This window comes from Podarcis erhardii, assembly GCF_964252035.2.
Source record: "Podarcis erhardii genome assembly, chromosome: 5".
Lineage (NCBI taxonomy): Eukaryota > Metazoa > Chordata > Lepidosauria > Squamata > Lacertidae > Podarcis > Podarcis erhardii.
In genome coordinates this window covers 4,857,180-4,878,686 of record NC_138509.1, presented here as the reverse complement: position 1 = coordinate 4,878,686, position 21,507 = coordinate 4,857,180, and the positions used below count along the sequence as shown (strand labels likewise).

Genomic DNA, 21,507 nt, shown 5'->3' with positions numbered 1-21,507 from the left:
AGCAGGAGAAAATGTACAGTAGCTCTTTGGGCTACATTGGCGCCCTTGTGGTACCTCCATGTGGTACTTTATGACATATCTTGGAAGCTGGAAATTCTGGTTGCAAAGAGGTCCATCACCAGATATCCAAACCTGATCTGGAGATGGGCAAAAACTGGCAGATGCGGAGGAAGTATGTATTCAAAGGCTGTATATCCTGTTTTACAGTTGGGAGGCAGCCATCATTATATCTCCAATAGGTCATAATCACTGAACAATACCAGGCAAAATTAAAAAGCATTTTTGGAATTTATTCAAAGAGGTGGAGTGACAATATTTTAAAAAATGATATGTTCACTTTGCTTTGAATCCAGCTAATGATTATTTTGTAGCTCTGTAAATTTGTTCTCAGATTGTCTGTATGACATTTGTTGTTGGAAACGTCCAATCTGAAACATACTAAAGCAAGGTCAAGTAAAGCATTTTGGTTTGCATCCATATTTTCATTTGTGTTTGTTGGACATAGTACACTGGAGATTATCCAAATGATCCCCAGAAAGGGAAATGAATGCAAAGTCTTTTTATTATTCAGTTTTCCCCAGGACTTTTTGGCTCATTGCTTCCCCCACCTTAGATCATGGAATAGACTTACTGATGTATTGATCCTTAAAAAACAACAACAAAATAAAACATGGTACTTTTTATTAGTCCAGTTTCTGCTGCCTCAAAACATAAAGTTGAAAGGCTGTCAGCAAAACAAATCAGGGTCTATTTAAAATAGGAAATGTCATTGTTTCTCTTAAGACTCCTTTGTATAATAGATTATGACAAACAGTTCTGAATTATTTTAATAAAAGGAATCATAAAAATGCGTTCAGTACCCACCAAGTCTCAACCAGTGGACTACAACTAACCTTCCTGCCTGTTGGATCTACTGTTCCAGGTAACATTCTGTTGTCTCTTCCTTCTTCAGAGACAGAGACACATGAATGAATGTCTAATTAGGGGCATTTACTATCTCCCATGGGATGCAGGTGGCGCTGTGGGTTAAACCACAGAGCCTAGGACTTGCCCATCAGAAGGTTGGCTGTTCGAATCCCTGCGACGGGGTGAGCTCCTATTGCTCGGTCCCTGCTCCTGCCCACCTAGCGGTTCGAAAGCACGTCAAAGTGCAAGTAGATAAATAGTAGATAAATCCCGCTCTGGCAGGAAGGTAAACGGCGTTTCCGTGCGCTGCTCTGGTTCACCAGAAGCAGCTTAGTCATGCTGGCCACATGACCCGGAGGCTGTACACCAGCTCCCTTGGCTAATAAAGCGAGATGAGCGCCGCAACCCCAGAGTCGGTCACGACTGGACCTAATGGTCAGGGGTCCCTTTACCTTTACTATCTCCCATAGAAGTGAATGGTTTCCCTTGTGGCGAAAACAAAGAGGAGGCTCTGGTAACAATGTATGAGGGTAGTACTTGACCTCACCCCTGGATCTACAGTTTTGAGAGCTGGGGCCAAGAATAGTCCCCATCACCTCAAAGCTGACCTCAGTTGTGGTTTTCAAAAGGAGGAGAGCTAGCAATAGGTGAAATAAGGACCTATTGCTCTGAACACCCCTCTTGCAAATTGCTCCTCCTTGTTCTTTTGAGGCTGCAGCAGTTTCTTCCTCTTGCATATCCTGCCAAGATTAGAACCTGAAGAGTGGGCAATGGACATCTGGGAGCTAAGCTGGTGTGTCACTGAGAAGCCCAGTTTAGCTGGAAGTCTGCACGTGCCCCAAGACAATGGGTTTATTTGTGACTTTGCTCTGAACAATAAGCACGGCACTTTTGCATAGCGATCAGAGAAGCAGCTCCTTTAAGTGTTCCCCTGCCAGGTAAAGTTGCCATAGATCATCTCCCTAGTGGTGGTGGTGGTGGTACTGGGAACTCCGCCCCCCATAGAAGCAATTAACAGTGCATGCCTAATGAGTCCCCAGAACCTTCACTATATTGAATGCTAGCATCTCCCTTCACACTTCTATCAGCTGAAACAGATGTGATGAGACTGGAAATCTGGGTATTTTTAAACTGCTTGAACTCTTGGCATCTTCTGCCATGAATATGAAGCACATAGAGGCAGGGATGAAGTGCGAATGGAGGAATTGTAGGTGTTCCACCTTCCAGAGGCTTTCCAAACCCTGACTGGACTCCCCTGTTTGTGGTGTTCCCTTCCCTCTCTGGGAGACAGACTGGACCTTGAAGTCAGCTTCACACCCTTCTCTAGAAGAGTGACTTCAAACCTGACCACGAGGACACCAGTTCAAATATGGGGTTTGTGTGGGCTTGGGGCAATATGTTATTTTAAAATCTTTTTGTGTTTGGAGATAAAATCTTTTTATGTGAAAATAGCCTGAGTAACCCTCCTTGTGTTGGCCTCTGGATGGCCTCTTGCTTGGCCTCCGAGGATTGCATCTGTCTAATATTGCTCACCACATTTCCATCTACAAATGAAAGAGGAAAGCTCAGTAAATCTTCCTGCTGAACTTCAAGTTTATAACCCAACCCACGTCCAATCTCCATTCCTTTTGCATAACAAGGTCTCAAAATAGTTTCATTTACAGCTGGGTGAAATAGTGAAAGGAGACAACAATATTGTGTTTTAAAGAGCCAGGTTCACTAGCTCTCTGGTTTTTACGTAAAAAGCAAGGTGGTTTTTTAAAAGGATTAAACAAATTTGCAGAGGACAGGGTTATCAATGGCTACAAGCTGCAAAGGCTGTGTTCTATCTCCACTCTTGGAGACAGTATTCTGCCAAATGTAGAGCCTCCAACATTCCCAAAATGAAAATAGGGACATTCTATTCTACATCTGTATCACTGCTTCAGCATTACATTCTGGTCAAGTACAAGTTATTAGAGGACAAAACTGCAGTTTTTTAAGCACAGAAATATTTGAATTTATATATTGTGTTTAGGGAAGGCTGAGAGGAAAAGAAAACCCCAAATCAATGCAACTAACTATATATAGTGGTACATTGGTTTACGAACTGAATCCGTTCCGGAAGTCCGTTCTTAAACCAAAGCTTTCTTAAACCAAGGCGTGCTTTCACATAGCAGTGGTGTCTCAATTTACAAATGGGACACACTCAACAGGAAGCAAAACTTGTTCTGCTTCCAAGGCAAAGTTCAGAAACCAAAACACCTACTTCTGGGTTTGCAGCATTCTTAATCCAGGTTGTTCATAAACTAAGCTGTCCTTAAACCAAGGTACCACTGTGTGTAGACTATGCAATGACATAATGCACTTATTTTAGTATTTTAGTATTTTAGAAGCATGGTAACTTTGGAGCACCATGATATGGAGTGTCCCAATGTTTATTTTGGAGTCCATGGATATATACACTTTTGAATTCAGGGCAGGGGTGCCAATCTTGGGGGGCCCCCAGGGGTAAGGGCCACTCCACATAGTTGAGCACATGACATGACATGGCACACACACAGCATTTGAATGACAATGCCCATCAACCGGGGGGGGGGCTGGTCCCCTTAAATATTTTATTGGGGGTGTTGTTAAGGGCCCTTGGCCTCTAGGACAGTGTTTCCCAACCTTTTTTGGGCAAAGGCACACTTGTTTCATGAAAAAAATCTCGAGGCACACCACCATTAGAAAATGTTTAAAAAATTAACTCTGTGCCTATATTGACTATATATAAAGTAACTCTCTTTAATAGGCATCAAATAAACACAAAGAAAGTATTTTATAATTACTTTATTATGAAATAGTAAGTACCGTATTTTTCGTCCCATAGGACGCTCCGTCCCATAGGACGCACCTACTTTTTTGGGGGGGGAAATAAAGGGAAAATTTTTTTCCTTTATTTCCCCCCCCAAAACCAGGTCGGGGAACAGTGGGATGGCGGTGCTGCGCCTCCCCGCTGTCCCCCGAGCTTGTGGGGCTGGCCCATGTCTGCCTGGCGCGAGGGGCGCTCTGCTTCAGGGCGCCCCGCGCGTCGGGCGGCAGGCTACAGTCCGCAGCATGGGGAACCCTCTGTTTCAGGGCGCCCCATGCGCCCCCCGGGTGCACAAGGCTTGCCAACACGAGCACGGAGCACGGGGTGTCCTCCGAAGGGCGCCCCGTGCTGCCAGCTGCCGCCCGCAAGCCTTGCGCTCCCGGGGGAGATCCCCCGGGTGCGCAAGGCTGGCCAACACCAGCGCGGAGCACGGGGCGGCCAGCCGAAGCGAGCGGCGATGGGATGTGGGAGGGAGCTCGCTCGCCGCCCCGCGTGTGCTCGCCGCCGCCCCGCCTCTCGCCACCCGACTCGCCCGCCTCCCTCCCACGGCACACCAGGCAACGTCTCGCGGCACACTAGTGTGCTGCGGAACACCGGTTGGGAAACACTGCTCTAGGAGTTGGCTCCTATGGTTCAGAGATATACAAATTTCCTTTTTTTAGTGTTTCAAACTTCTGAGCAACTTAGGAAGGTGTAAGCAACTGCAGCACGCTGCTGCTGGGGTGGATCCCGGCTCAATCAGCTGCAAAGACACCCCCACTCCTGGCATCCCCTCCCCTAGCTACAGGGGTACTTCAGGTTAAGAACTTAATTCATTCTGGAGGTCCGTTCTTAACCTGAAACTGTTCTTCACCTGAAGCACCACTTTAGCTAATAGGGCCTCCCGCTGCCGCCGCACGATTTCTGCTCTCACCCGGAAGCAAAGTTCTTAACCTGAGGTACTATTTCTGGGTTTGCAGAGTCTGTAACCTGAAGCATCTGTAACCTGAAGCATCTGTAACCCGAGGTACCACTGTACTCTGGGACTTTCCTTCACCCAAATGCACAAAATGGGGAGACTTGTCAGATTTCAGAAGGCGCCACCAATTCAGCTCATGGGACAAATCAATGTATTTTTCCCATCCAAGTGAGAATCCAGGCAGGAAAGGGCTTTGGAGGGAGGTGCTTTTCCTCCAGAAGACCCCTCCCCATCTCCCCAAATGCCCCTACACTCCAGGAATCTAGTCTGGTTCATTTTAAGCCACAGAGAGGGACAAGCTGCAGGATCAGAACTCTTGCATCTTTTTCAAAGAAGGACCCAAAGAGGAAATGCCCGCAACACACCTCAGTGACACTTGAGGTTCCCAAATGAAACTGGCAAGGAAAGGTGAGGCAGCAATGCAAACCAATTGGGCCGGGACCTAAGAGGTTTGGACGCAGAGCCGACCCTCCCCATTGTGTGCAGTGTTGCTGAGCGGCTGGTAAATCTGTGCAAATGAGAACCTGAAGCAGGTTGCTGCTTCTCTCTTTCCCTGGCCAGGAGATGGAAGGAGCAATGAATGAAAAGGTGGGGAAAGATTTGGGTGGGGGTTTTTTACAAGGAGGGGGAGGGAAGGCTTGCAACTGGGAATTCGGGACTCTGCATGACATAGTGAGAGGCCATGACGGCTTAAGGGTTTTCATGAAGGTCCTACCTAGCATTTTCAGGGCAGCTGGAGACCATGCAAATGCCAACATGGTCTGGGTGGCTCCTGGGAGGACGGGAGGCTGGACTAGAGGGGCCTTTGGCCAGATCAGTCAGGGCTCTGCTTATGTTCTTAACCTTTTCCTTTTGAGGTGTGGAGGCTATTCTTTGCTTCAGCTCAAGTGCCAATTCTTCCTCCCCATGCATTCAAAAGGTGAGACTTAACAGTTGTTTTTTCTTTTTCATGCTTTGGCCGACTGCAAAACCTTTAAATATTTTTTAGGTGGCCTTTCATTTTGATTTTTCTAAAAAACCTAAATACTTTAAAGGAGAAGATTTGTCTGAAATCCTGCTCTCTGACATGTTAGTTTTCTTTGCACAGGCTCTGCGTCTTTCCATACATTTGCAGCCTATATCTGACTGCCTGAATAGCCCTTTGCCTGCATTCTGAAGCGGAAGAATCTCAAGTGAGCTGTGCCACCTACTTTTCCTGAACATGTAAATCAGAGTTCCACAAATTTAAGCAATTCTTTAGCTGCCAAATAAAGCAGAATTAAAATAAACAGAAGCTGTGAACTGGATAAAAACAGATGCAAAAATACATAAACAATATGAACAGCTACCTCATCTCTCAACAAATATGTAATTAAATGTTTCTGAAACAGACTGTGGGAGGATTAAAACACCAAAAATAACCTGCCACAAGTCTCTCCATAGCACTTTAAAAATGTCTTGGCCACGAGTTAACACAGGGGGGAGGCCCGCAGGAGATTTATAAACTGACATGGCCAGTAACCTCAAACCACTCTTGTTCCTTCCATTTAAAACAAGAGACACCAATGACATTATGTCAGTAAGGAAAGAAACAAAATACAGGTGATTCACACTTTGTTGATTCCTTGATCTCCATTAGCCTTCTGTCATTCAGCAGCAGGAGCAGCAGTCATGTTGACTGCTTGAGTTCACCAATTACCTTTAAAAACACCAGACAGGAGCTAAATTATCCAAGAAACCACCTGTTTTTGTGAGTCAGGTGCTATTAACAATATAGCTGCTATTGGTCTGGAAGCCCGAAGTACCTCAGGCATGAAACAGGAAAATACTTGCAATTCATTTCTATGCTGTACCACTACGAACCAATATGTCTGCATTTTCTGCAGCTTTTTGTGGCTTCTGTTGTTAAATGTTGAAGTTCCCCCAGCTGAACAAAAAAGAGATGCTGTAGTAAGCATGGACCAATGGTACCAAATAGGATGAGAAACAGCCCTACTAGAAAAATTAACCAATAAACTGAAACTGACACGGGGACAAACAGAAGAAGACGCCTTCACCCCGGTATGGCTCCCCTTTATCACATACACAGCCAACAAGACAATGACAATAATCCACCAACAGCATACAAATCAATATGGCTAACCTGATCCAAAACATCCACCCACCCCACTCACACACGAAAACAAAGTCCACCACAGCCAACCACAAATGAACAGCCACACCCCAGGCCAACCCCAACCTCTCTCACTACCAAAGGAACACAAATGAACAGCACAAGCAACGCTGACACCAAACCCTACATACATTAAGCATAACAGAAACATTGCCACCCAACCCCAACTCCACCCATCTTCCCTCCCTCCACCCCTTCTCTTTCTTTTTTTTCTCCCCCCAATGTCTCAACAAATGAAACGGATTTGTAAAAATGTTACATGGAAAAAATATGAGAGACATTACACCAACTTCTGTAAAACAAGAAAATCTTTAATAATAAAAAAAAACCAGGCGAAATAAAAAGAGGTGCTGTGAGCCTCTGTCTGTGGCATTTGTGCTTCCTGTCAGGCTGCCATTGGAAGCCTCAGGGCGATGGTCTCAGCGGTTCAGCTACTCTCTGCTATTCTTAGACAAGTCACGTGGCAAGTCTTCAAAACATGTAATTTTTTTGACTAACAATATTTCAGGTAAATATTATTTCCCATGCGGGTGCTTTTTCATATAATGGCTCCTCAAGTATATATTTTTTTTACCGAAGTCACTGTCATTCTCTCTTTCATCACATTTTCTTACATCATGTTCTCTTTCATCATATTTTTTTAAAAAATACACGTTCCCCCACCTTAACTCCTTTATCCTCATAAACAACCCTGTAAATTAGGTTAGGCTGAGAGATGGTGTCTGGCTTAAACACCGTGTTCTATTGCCCTGAACTGAAGACCCTGTCACCTTATTGTGCAACATCAGGGCTGACATTATTCTTACAACTGCCAAGCCTCCCAACTTGCTCTTATCTGTCAAACTAAATCCCCAGTGCTGTTTCTGCCCACTCAGGTGGTGCTGTCTGTGCCAGCCTATGCTCAGCTTTCTTTCTTTTCATTTTCTAAGTTACAGATAGGTAGCCGTGTTGGTCTGCCATAGTCAAAACAAAATAAAAAAATTCCTTCCAGTAGCACCTTAAAGACCAACTAAGTTAGTTCTAGGTATGAGCTTTCGTGTGGTATCTGAAGAAGTGTGCATGCACACGAAAGCTCATACCTAGAACTAACTTAGTTGGTCTTTAAGGTGCTACTGGAAGGAATTTTTTTATTTCATTTTCTAAGGTCTTTCCCACACATTCTATAAAGAATGGGGAAAGGAGGAATTGTTCAATGCTTCAAAATACCCCCTCCGCATTTAACACTTCACACAGTCTGCAAATATTCAAAGTGTTCAGATGCATTCATTAAATAAAAGCCTTCTATAGTTACTGCAATAATCAGAAAAAAGTAAAACAGTGACTGTCTTTTTGATGCTTTGAAATTAACCCCCTAAAGGACATACAACAAGCACATTTTTCTTTTCACATTTCCTTCTTTGCTCTCTGAAATATAAATTTCCCTTTGTGGGATGTTCAAAAAGCATATAACTTTGAAACAACTTTTCCATATCAAATGAACCTGTGCACCTTGTTCTAGCAATGGCTGTGAAAATAATCTCATGTCAACTCAAGCATAGAAGCAGACCAAAGTGAGATTAAATTTGGGGTGGAAACAAGGTTTTCTACAAGATTTCTTGAAGTTCCATCTCAAAGTTCTGTACAGGAAAATCATGTAATATACAGTTCACTCTGCAGATGAATAGTCCACAACTTTTGGGAGTGGTTATTTAAGTGTATGGGCTGTCAGATCTATGCTTTGTGCAGGGTTTGTATTGCTAGGTCAAGCTGCTTCTTGGCTGGGCTTTTACTCTCTCACACGGGGCCACTCATTTCTTTATTTATAAGAGTATTTCTAAAGCCCCAACTCATATGAAAATAGCTTGGAGGTATCCAGTAAATACATCCTGAGCTCAGTTCACAGAATCTCATAAGTAATTCTTGTGCTGAGTGATGGATGAGGACCTGTGAGATCTAGGTTCTAATACCTTTCTTGACCATGAAGCTCCAAGGGTGACCTAGGACTAGTCACTATCTTTCAACCCTACACAACCACTTTGAACTCCTTGAAGGAAAGGTGGGATATAAATGTAATAATAAATAAATAGGTTGTATTTTCAAATTAGCTTTGCTGAGATACTACCAAAAACCTTGGTGTCAGCATGGATCAAGAACTGCACAGCAAGATTTGCAAACCTTATCCAAGAATGCCAGATATTAACTGAAAATGAAAACCTAAAAGGTGAGAATCCGGCCAACAGGTTGCTCAGTGGTACCTCAGCAAACTAATCACCCATGTCTCACTTCCCAAATTTGAAACACATACAGACATTTGCTTATTGAGAGCACATAAATTCCCTAGGGGCCTTAAACTGAGTGTTAGGCAAATGTTTAATCTCTACATCAAGACCTAGTTCTGTTTAAAGGAAGGAGATCCAATAGGCTAGAGCTAGTTAGGTGATATTCACTGAACACACTCAAGATTTTCAGTTCCGGCCTTCTTGCTGCTTTAAACAACTGGAACATTTTTATGGTTCTACCTGTAAATCACCTTTTTCTTCCCTCAACTGGAGTTGGGTTTAACATCCTATCTGAATGTTACATATATTCTGAGAATAATTATAGCATTGGATTATAGCATTTTCTCTACGAAATATCTCTGCCTCTATGCTAGATATAAATCTTATGGGCTTGTATTTCTAGCACTGAATGATTTAAGCTTATCACATTACTAATTTGAAAATAAACAAAAATAAACAAGATTTGATAAAAGGAGAATTACCTTGGCAGGTTCGTTCATCTGTTAGTAGCTTATATCCCTTCTGGCAGCTGCACTCAAAGCTGCCCACAGTGTTTCGGCAGAAGTGGTCACAGCCACCATTGTTTACCAGACATTCATCTATATCTGTTAGAAACAAGAGAGAAAGAAATTGAACCAAAAATCAGTAATATACCTTCTTCCTGGGGGGTGGGGGAGGTAGAAAAGTATTATTTTGCCTGTTCCCACAAAAATCTGAACTTAGATTATCACTGGCACTATACTTGCCCACAATGCTACTAGGATGAAGGAGGGGGGAAGTTTTAAAGAATATTAACTGGCTATGAAATTAGTTGTTTGAACTTCTTCATCAACATAACTATGGCAAAATGAGGGGGGAAATATTGAGGAAAACAGCTGTAGAAAAATGGAATTGTTGTTCAGCAATCATATTCCACCCTGTAAGTTCATAAATTCAGTGCCTGCCAAATGTTCCACAATGATTTTTTAAAAAATTCAATTAATGTATACTTGTAGCATCTGTGGAGATAGAATCTTAAAAAAAAATAAAATGGTATAATTACTTTTCTTTATCTTTCTCTCTACCTGAACAAACTCAACTTGGAGGCCTTAGTCTTCATTGTCATTTCAATCTCAATATACCCAAGACCACACCTCTGCTTTCTGTCTCCACACCCTCTACTCTCTTAATTTTTTAGCAGTTGTCACCATCCACTTTGCTCAACTGGTGTGTGGCCTTCCCTTTATCCACTCTCCACCCCCAGTCCTTTGCCAAGTCAATAGTGCAAAAATACACCCCCTACCCTCTGTCTTGCCAGCAAAAACCGCTGGTTCCTTCCATGGTTCTCTCTTCCCTAGATTACTGCACTCTTCTCCTCTTGGGTCTTCCTACTGCCTCACCTTGATCCCCTCAAATCTATTTAGCACTCTTCTGCTTAATCCTTTCACTAATCCCATCTCCATGATCAAATTGCATCCCTTTTAATATGCTTACACTGGCTCCCTATGTAACACCATACCATTGTTCTTATCTTCAAAATCCTCTGTAGCCTTGCAGCCTTCGTCTCTCTTCTCTTATATCCCTATATAACCCTAAACCTTGACCAGTTCTACCATTCCCAGCCATCCAAAGTTCTCCTGCTTCTGCAAAGACACCACCCTTTCTCCCCTGTATTCCTAGAACTGCTTCCCAGAACACCTCCATGACGCTATCAACGCTTTTGCTTCTGCCCCCCAACCAGTCTACTTTTTCCAAGAAGCCTTTGGCACAAACCTTAGGAACTGCAACTAAACTTGCAACATATAATAGCACATATAATAGAACAATAGCATATAATTCTCTCTTCTTCCCCCTAATTTGATGTTTCCTCTGTGTCAAACTTTAGACTGGAAGCTTCATAGGGCAGTGACCTGTCTTATTCTACGCAACGTACCACATATACTGATAGGCACTGCAATCACTATTCCGATCTTTTAAAACACATAAAATGCTAGCAATGAGAAAAGAATAGTGTAGGCTTTATTTGCTCTTGGCTTTATAAAATGCTTCATCATAGCCGCAGTCAAATAAAAGAGACAGTCTTCCACATACATTTCAATAACCTATAAGAAACTCCTTTTCTGACAGCATTCAGCAACTGGTGGCTGCCCTCGCAGTGCTATGATGCCAACATCATATTAATATTTGTGCAATTCTTCTGATCTCCCTTTTACAGCTGGAAACAGAGGTGTTTTTTCTTATCATATGAAGGAAATAAGGTGCAAGAAATGTTTATGCAGAGCCTAGATTGCAAACAGGCATTGTCTATAAAGAGAACTATTTGCAAAATAAGATCAAAGCATAAAGTTCCAAAGTGACTATGTTTGCCACAGCTGCACTAGCTCAACATGCATGCAATCTAGTCACACAACACTTCTTTTTGGTGTCACTTTTGAATTTAGAAAATATCCAGGAAGATTTGGAGGAGATTGCATCAGTTTCAAAATGTTTAGCAAAAGGATGGGCCATAGTTGAAAGCACACAATTCCAGTTATACTGTATTATAAACAGTCTAGTTCAGCATTTATAATTGCAAATATGAGCAGTTCAATATTTCTGGCAGATAATTGTTTAGACATTAGTAAAGCAAAAAGTTTTAACATAATTTTAAAAATGTTATAAGAAAGAAAACTTGTGTTGTCCAAACCACCAAAGTATCTGAATTTCCCCCTCCTTTATTGGTCTATGCCACTGTAAACCTATGTAAACATAGATATCACCTTCTCCTTTATGGGCTCCTCTGCACAACAAAGTAAACAACTGGGGATCTGCTGTAGCAGCTTTGGTTGAAGTTAGGCTTCACAGAATCATAGAATTGTAGAGTTGGAAGGGATGTTGAGGATCATTTAGTGCAGCCCCTTGCAATGCAGGAATTTGCAGCTGTCCCATACAGGGATTGAACCAGCAACCTTGGTGTTATCAGAAGATTGGTTGAGGTCAGGCTGCCTTGCAAAAGGGGAATGCCCTTCATCACTGGTGACACACTTTGGAATCTGCTCCCTAGAAAGGGCTGCTCTGCTATGGACCTTACAATAGGCATCCTTTTTCTAGAAGATGCTGACTGACCCGATTTTAGATGGCCTTACCTGTCTAATTATTTGCTTGGGATTGCAATTTGTTTGATAAGGTGTTTGTACTGTTTTAATATATGTTTGGTGACATGTGTATTTTTATTTGATTATTTTGCAAATTGACCTCTTACAGTACAACTGTCCTGGATTTCTTTCCTGGGTTTTAGCTACTTTTCTGTGTCATGTATGTTGTAGTCACATTTTTTGTATCACAGCTGCTTTAAACTTGTGTGGTGAGCTGTTCTGAAGGTCCAAATGACTTCTGTGTCAGGATATTTTTCAAAACAAATAAATGAAAACAAGAAAACCTAGTACCACAAATGTTTATTCATTTATTCCACTTTTAACCTGCTCTTCCACCCAAAGGTTCCAGGGCAGTCAGTACAAAAGAGAATTCAATACAAATATACTGAAATATAAAACATACACTATTACATAAAACCATAGGACCAATATAAAAAAAAAGCAACCCAGCAGTAGAAGAGACCAATTTTCACTTCAGCCTTCCCCAAATGCCTGAAGGAAAAGTTATGTCTTAAGCTGACGCCGAAAATTAATTAATGAGTGGGACAACTGTGTCTCCAAAAGGAATGAGTTTTGCACCTAACAGAGAAATCCTTCTTCTGAGCTGTCACACTATGAATTATCGTTACTGATGGAATTACAAGCAGGGCCTCTCCCATGGATCTAAAAGCACAAGTCAGCAGATAATGGGAGGGGTGCCCCTTTACACACTAAGAACAACACCTTAAATTGGGCCCAGTAGAACATGGCAGCCAGTACAGAGCCTTCAGGACTGGTGTCACATGATCCAAATTTGCAGTGCCAGTCACTAATCTGGCTGCCATGTTCTGCACTAGTAATAGCTTCCAAACTATCTTCAAGGGCGGTTCCACAAACAGCACGATGCAGGTCTAAATTAGAAGTCACCAGAGCATGTACCACTGCGGCTACATTAATCGGGTCTGGCAAAGTCCATAGCCCATAGAATAATGTGACTTTTTAGATGTCTCCAAAATCAAATGGCTAGGGAGACTTATCTGTAACTGGACTGAATTCAATTTTTAATTATGAAGGGATGGATTCTGTTGCATCTTTTTTTTACAGTCCTGTGTAGTCCCACCATGGGTAATCAAATGGATAATACATGTAATAAGGCAACAATGAAAAACAGTAAAAAGATCAGTTCCTGGTCATGGTCATTTGTGTGCTGGCAAAGTCCTCATGCAATGATACGCAATTTTACAAATGAAACACTCTTGTAAAAAATCCAATGGGGTAGATTGATGTAGTTTTGGAGCAGTTGATTTTCTTAACATTTCCTTTACATTTCCAACATTTATTGCTTACCTTATACAATTTAGCCAATTTAACAGGTGTAATATACAGTTGATTTCCATGTGCACAAGCAAATGTGTATCTGAATGTTCATTTGCACCTGCATGTTTACCCTTTTAAGGTTAAGGTTTTAACCTGTCCTGAGTTTCAAGGGGTAGGATCAAATCTCGGGACAAGTGGCCCGAATCACAGGGCAGGCTATTTTCTGCTTGGCTTGATAAGAACTTTGGCCACATCCCATGCCCAGCAGGCTAACAACCCTGAAGAACTAGGCACAGCTGACTTCAGCCTGCTGAGTGCTGAGTCTGCAGAAACACATTCCCACAGCAAGATGTCTCCATGACTACGCAAGACGTGTCCACAGTTGCAACTGCAAGTCCAGTTATGCCGAGCAGGCCTAAACTCGAGATAAGGGTCAGTGAATACCTGTCTTGAAGCCAAGTAGAAGAACCTGATTCAAGCATGACTTGATCACATGCTTTCCTGGCCAACAGTGACACAGAAGATCATGTCTCTCTGTGTTTGCTACAATATGCAAAGTATAAATGCTTTGGACCTGTTTTGTCTGGGGCTTGTTCCTTCTGGAGTGATCCAAAACAGGACTCTGGACTGCAGCCAGAATAAACTCTTCTTTTACCTTTCCACCTGCTGTATCTTGTTTTATTGGCTGGGATGGGACGTTTGGACTTTTGTTCTGATAACATGTTGATGATACACCCTTCCACTGCACCTGAGGGCAGCAGGCTAATTTAGGGGAAACAGGTCAAGTGGCACACACTGTTGTTCAGCATCTTTCTGCTGCTTCCTGCCCTTTGGCATTTGCCTCATTTTGCCTAATGATATGAGTGGTCCTGGTCCACTGTAGAGCAATCCAAACCCCTTTTGTATTGGGCTGTAGGGTTAGACTGGGTGGGGGAGCCAACCAAGATGACCAAGGGTCTGGAAACCAAGCCTTATGAGGAACAGTTGAGGGAGTTGGGTTATGTTTAGCCTGGTAAAGAGGAGACAGGAAATATGATAGCCATCTTCAAACATCTAAAGGGCTGTCATATGGAGCAAGCTTGTTTTCTCCTCCTCTGAAGGCTAGGACTTGAACCAATGGATTCAAGTTACAAGAAATGAGATTCTAACTAAGCATCAGACAGAACCTTCTTGTCAGGAGTGCATGCAGGAGCCAGGCCCTGTGACCGGTAAAGCTTCGTAGGACTGGGGCTTTCCTAAGTTTGTTCTGAAGAGGCAAGGTGCAGCCGCACAGGTGAGGCCGCCTGGTAACTCACAGCACCTGGTGGCAAGAGCCAGGAAGGGATATAAAGTCAGCATTTCCCTTTGGCTCCTTGTCACAGCAACACGCTTCCTGCCTTGCTGTGTTTGGCTTCTTGACTCCTTGCTTTCTGATCCTCATACCCTTGGCTCCTTGCTTCCTGACCCTCGGACCCTTGGCTTCCTGACTCCTGGGCTTCTGGACCCCTGTTCCTGCTCCCACCCTGCCATCTTGCCCCCGGTCCCAACGTCCTCAGCCAGGACTTCAACCGCCCGCAAACCGGACCGTGACGCTTCTGAAAGTAAGAGCTGTCTGACAGTGGAATGGACTCCCTTGGAAGGTGGTAGACTCTACTTCCTTGGAGGTTTTTAATCAGAGGTTGGATGGCCATTTGTCATGGATACTTTAGTTGAGATTCCTGCTTTGCAAGGGGTTGAACTAGATGGTCCCTTCCAACTCTATCAATTTACGATTTTACGATATTCATTGGTATAAACTGACAATGTTCCATGAAAGGAATTACTAATTAGACAGCAACTGAAAAGGCTTGGATTAAAATTGCAAATGGGGCTATGCGAAACTAAGGCCTTCAGAACGGGGGGGTGGGGGGTGGGGGGGGTGGAAGTTGTTAACTGCAAAAACATTCTGAGCAATATAAATAACACTACGTCTCAGTTTGCACGTATTTCTTTCCATGGCTGTAGCGAGACTGACAAGGCATGTAAAAATTATTTCACTCTATGGAGGGCAGAGTGTTTCTGCATTTCACTTGACAAGGAACAGGATCCAAGGGTATCACCTCTAACCAAGTCAATGGCCCCCATTATTTTTCTTTCCATAGCTATAAATAAAAGTCTTGTTATGAGACATGCGAAAATGAATGATCCCACAGCATGAAAGAATCTGGACCTCATTTATCTTTGTGTAGTTTGGAATCCAGCTTTATCATAGTCAAAATATAAGGTTTACTAAGTCATTGTTTTCAACATATACCTGCCCCTGCAGCCATAAATTCTCATAATGGCAAAAGGCAGAAAACCAGTTCTTAGGTCTTGTTCACAAACATATATTCATCATTGGATTACAAAAACAGATTACTTGTGTGTGAATGGCCCTTCACAGATGACACACCAGAACTAAAGCTTTCATTTCAAGTATTCATGGAAGTGTGAGCCACATGAATGTGTGAACCAGTCCCTTATTTCATTCATATATACGAGCTGAGATCGTTTTATTCCCCTTGTGACTATATGAAGTTACAAGAGTATTGTTATTGCCTGACAAGCGTACATAAGTAAATAATGCCATGTAAATAATCATAAATCATAAAGCTCTTAAGATGAGGGTGATGAGGTGACAAAGACAACAGGCTGATAGCAAGAAGGAAAGGGAAGTTTAACAGGGGAAGGTGAACAAGTCAGACATACATTAACTTTAGGAAAACATTTTGTTGTATGCATAACAATGCTTTGAAAATGTGTGCATTGCAAAGTTAGAGGAATGTTGGTGGCAAAAAAAGGGGGGTTCTGAAATGCAGGGCTGGCTTATGCCTCAGATAATACTCTATTGTTTCAGAAGCTTTAAACAGGCGAACATAAAACCTAGGTGTCTTAAGATAAGTTGCATGGCTGCACATTGACAAGAAGGAAGCGACAGTTCTTTTTATTTCGTTTTAATGCCATGCCAGGAAGATTTGCTCAGTGTAATTGATGACATGGGTTCTCAAATGTCTGGGAGGACCTGGTTTGCATCAGACTTGTGTATGTGTGCTTGGTGTATGTGGGTGTGCATGCAAATTCATGCGCAAGTCCTATAAAGTGTTCCAAGTCTGCAAAGAAATGGTAAGGAAGACATCATACATTATGGATTTTTCAGGATCACTACTCACATTAAAGTGGTGCCTTTTCAGTCTTTTGTTCAAATAAATGCACACTTAATTTACAGCCCTGGCAACTAAGGATAAAAATAAATTTTACGTGTACTTCCACAATATTTTTTTGAGGGAAATGTTTTGTTTTTATAACATGGAGTCACAGAAACGGTCATTTGCCAGGGGTACAATAGGGTCTTATTTAACCTTTCCCCGTGGAAAATCACTCTAAGCTGTTTTTACTACCTCTCAGGACAAGATATCACAACTCACACATTTTCCTCTATGGGGGTAAAAGCAGCTGAAAGGGGAGTGATTCTCAGCAAGCCACATGCAACTAGATAGATAATACTTTATTCGGCTATAAGCCCACAAGGTAAAACAAATCAATAGATAAAATAGCATTTTACAATCTAAAATATCAACTAAAATATTTCAACGCATAATCTCCATCACACTACTTAACAATCTCTAGATGTACCATATTATGGCCTTGAAGATAAAGATGGTGCAGCATTCCATGAAGTCTTTTATATGAAAGAACTGAAAGCAGGAATCTGGCAACCTGTAATGTTCTATAAGAGTCAATGTCCTGGAGTAGATAAGCTAGATGTAATTCAGGTGGTTTAGCAACAATTTCCAGAATGATTGAACTCAGAATCCTTGATCGGGGAACAATGTATAAGGGGCAATTAAACAAGATATGATAAAGGGATTCTATTGGTTTGTTGGCACATGCGCATAAAACAGAGGTTTTACCATTAGAAAATCTATTGCTCAGCACATTTGAGGGGAACACATTAAATCTGGCTTTAACAAATGCGAATCTATGCGACGCAGCCGATAAGGTAGACAGATATCGAGGTATCTGGGACATAGATGTAATGCCCTGACTACGTAAGAGGAGAGTTCTACCAAAGCACTGTGCCATGAAGCTGGGGGTTAAAGAGCGATTTGTCAGTACAGGAGTGATAACCAGTGGTGGCAGCATCTGTCCCATCACACAGAAAGCGGGGGGGGGGGGGCATGCAGCTGAGGAGTGCTAAACCTTACTCCTTAGTTTGGCTCCACAAAGACCAAGCAGAGAAAACTCTATTAAAGCCTCTGTTGCAGTTTATGTGGGAGTGTGTATGGTTAAAGGGCCAATTGTCTGTTTCACAGTTTGGTGAGAGCAGTGGAGGTGTCTAATCAAAGGGGACTGAGAGATATTCCTTGCATCAGAGACTAAACTGGAAGCCAGGCATGGCTGCTACAAGCTAGGCAGAGTTACGTTGTGAAGCCCTGAAACTGGAAAAAGCAAGAGTTTGCAAGATTCATCTCAAATTATTACAGAAGCATCACACCATTAAAGCATCACATCATTTACTGATGATGGATAAGTGGGATTAACAATAACAACGTTATTTTACACACCTCCTCTACAGCAGCATATTGTGGCTTTTGCCATTGCTTTTGGAGGTGGGCGGGGAAGAATAAAGGAAGCAAGAGAAATAACCTAGCTGACTGCATTTTCTCCTGCTTCCCATCATTCCACTTGCTTCTTACCTCAAAACCTGCCAGTGACTGTGTAAGTGATACTACTGCTTCATCCAAGGTTCTCTCTAATGCAGTGTTTCCCAACTTTGGGCCTCCAGCTGTTTTTGGACTACAACTCCCATCATCCCTAGCTAGCAAGACCAGTGGTCAGGGATGATGGGAATTGTAGTTCAAAAACAGCTGGAGGCCCAAGGTTGGGAAACACTGCTCTAATGAATATTTTTTTCCTTTTCAGAAGGCCACATTATTTTCTTCCACAGGAAAGGTCCTGCTACATCTAGTATATATTTTTGAAAGTGATTTGTCTGTCTATCTGTTCTCTATACATCCAAGGACCTCCCAAGATATCGTCGCTAGACATGGCAGATTCCCAAGGTGAGGGTGGCGCTCTGTGTCAACATTTGGACGCCATATTTAGTCAAATGGCAGACTGAAACATGACTTTGGCATAGGTTTGGCAAGACTGTGTCTGTTTTGTTGGCACGGGTTTGGCTGTCTGAGATATTACTGCCAACTTTGGCACAAGGGTTCCTGAGGTGGGGGTGGGGGTGGGAAGCAGACTGCAACACCATTAGGATTCCAGGAGCCATACTGAATCAAGATGGCAGACCGAAACATGACGTTGCCATGACTTCACCCAATTTTTGGCATGATGGGTCCAAACTCACAAATTACAATATCTACTTTAAAACCACAATATTTTTTGGCTTCTAAAAATTCCCATGCAGTGTGGAGCACCTCCCATCATTACAGTATAACTCAGGGATGACACCCACAAACAGTGATTACTGTAAATATGATTACTGACAGAAATGGCAAAACCAAAGTTTCCTCCTCTGGAGGAGAAAGTTCACTGAGAATTGCTCACAGTCGTGAAACAGTGAGAGACAACTAGAAAAAACAACAACACAGAAAACTGGGGTGGGGAAAGTGGAATGCCCAGGCTGAGCTCCTAAAATATTACATTTACTGTGGAGGTTACATTCCAAGCCACCACACATTTAAGTGAAATTGCATATTTTCGCAACACCATTGAAAAAGCCCGCAAACACTCACTCCCTTTTGTGACATTTTTGTGTCACTTCTGGGTTCGGTGCGATGCACATGTGTGCAGTTGTGAACGTACTGAATGTGTGTAAATGGGGGATTCCCTGTATCTTGGAGGATGTCATGGCTGGCTAGCAGCGACTGTGAACAGAAACATTTCCTCTAAGAAAATCTCTCCACTCTGACACCCCCCCCCCACTAAGATCCAGCCGTTCTTATTCACCTAGTCTGGGTCACAAATCAGCATAAATGCATTTATTTTCTGTCTTTCTTACAGCTTGGTTTGCTACTGTACCAACCTTCTGTTTCCTCCCCACACCGCAAAATCTAAATAAGTTATTAGTATGAGTGCACATTAAAAACCTGCTAAAATTTAAAAGGTGCCTGCGCCTTTAAAAGAATGTGGAATAATCTGCATGGTTTTTTAATTCAGATTTTTGTTCAGATTAGAAGCGTGAAATGCATCACATAAGATTTTTTAGAAGCAGAATGCACTAGTTTGGCTCTGAACCCAGTTTCCCCAAGCCGTTTTAGTCAGGTATTTCCAAATTTTGTCACAGTAAACTTCCTCAACTCAAGGAACAGCATTGAGAAGAAAGAAAAAAAGAAATATTCAACCCTCTAACACAGGATCTATTCATATAGCCATTCTTAAGGTAGAAATCTCTCTATTAGGTAACCTTTTCTTCAATATTTTCTTATGATGATGTTGTGAAAGCGTCCCTTGTGCAAATGCTAAATTTTCCCGTATCCTCCAACTGAGGATGTCAATTTTCAGGCACTGCACACCGTAATGCCAAACAGCAGAGCATGCCAACTAATGAGGGAGGCACAAAGAGTGCTACACAACCCCATGGCTTGTTTTAAGTTACCACCCTAAGGGATCTCAAGAATACAAAATGACAACAATAATCTGTGTCAAATTACCCGTAATATGGGGATGTAGGGAGGCGAGAAAGTGGCCATATTACACCACTGATGTAAATATTTAGGATTTGTAGTTCGTTTTGCCTTCGACTTCCATCATAAATTGTGCTTAATGTGTGTTGTGCCATGGCTTGCTTAACCAGTAAAGTGGGAGTTCCAGCTCAGACTCCCCAGAATCAGTGACTTCAGCTGGAGTCTTAAGTGATACAGGTAGAAAGTCTTATTATTTCTATACTGCTTAATTGTCAAAGTTTCTAAGTAGCGTACACAAAGATTACAAAAAAGCACTGAGTGGATAAAATCGCTGTAAAACTTAGAACTTCCTTCATTCAGAGACATGGCAATAAATCTAAAGCTTGGCCTCTGCGCCAAGTTCAAGATTCTGGTGTAGAAAGCTCTACACTGCTTGGGACAAGGGGACTTTGCCCACTATATATCAGACAAGCACCATTTCTACTGTCTTTTCAGCACCATGAAGATTTTCCACTTTCAACAACCCCTTTAAGTGGAGATTTTTAAAAAATCAAAATCGGTATCTGTATCGGATTTGAATTTTGTGTGTGTGTGTAAGAAATTGTTTTCATTGCAAGCAATTGTTTCATATACCTTTTCACTGTATTGTGAAATTGCTTCGGGATGCTTCATAGCAAGTGATTCATAAATGAAATTAATAGTAACAACAATAATAGACATGTGCAAAGGGTACCAAAATAATTTTGCACAATAATTTGTTGGGAATGGACACTTGCTTTTGAATCAAGTGGGATTGATCAGCAAGGACCAATAGTTTAAAGTACATTGATTCCCTTTGTTTGCCTGTTTGCAGTGGCATGATTCTATGATCCTTCTCTGGTGCATCTGAAGGTGCCCTTTTGTTCACTTGAGCTTCCTCTTTAATATATTTTTTCTTGAAATCTTTTTCTAACAAGAAATCAAAGACAGCTTACGGGATATTTTTTTCATGTAATCAAGTAAACTGTTTCCTTAATTAACAAACTTTGCAAATAGGCTAAATAAAGTTTCCCAGTCTGTATCCAACATAAAATGATTCCTGCAAAGCACTCATCTGTGTGCAAATGCTATCTGAGCACAGAAAGGCTGAGGCAGGTTTGAACAAATTTCTGTCATGTCACTTTCTCCCTTCTCCCATATAAGTCTACTTTGAAATACAAATGGTAATCTGTCACACATGGATTTGGGTGTCAACTATTTCCCTCTGGGCATATCCACTCTGAACATTATCCACCAGCTAATCAATTTTTTAAAAGGCCTTCAAGGCTGCCAAAAGATCAGTCACCTTGTAAAACAAACATCTATTATATCTTACATCAT

The 21,507-nt window shown here is 42.1% G+C and overlaps 1 protein-coding gene across 4 annotated transcripts in view; it reads right to left on the bottom strand.

Annotated features, from left to right (window-relative positions):
- SCUBE1 (signal peptide, CUB domain and EGF like domain containing 1) overlaps positions 1–21,507 on the bottom strand; it is a 194,978-nt gene that overhangs the window by 38,641 nt on the left and 134,830 nt on the right. For all 4 annotated transcript variants that reach the window (XM_081860942.1, XM_081860943.1, XM_081860944.1 and 1 more), the window contains one exon: positions 9,590–9,712. In XM_081860942.1, the coding sequence (XP_081717068.1) occupies positions 9,590–9,712 (123 nt within the window). The remainder of the gene's footprint in view (positions 1–9,589; positions 9,713–21,507) is intronic.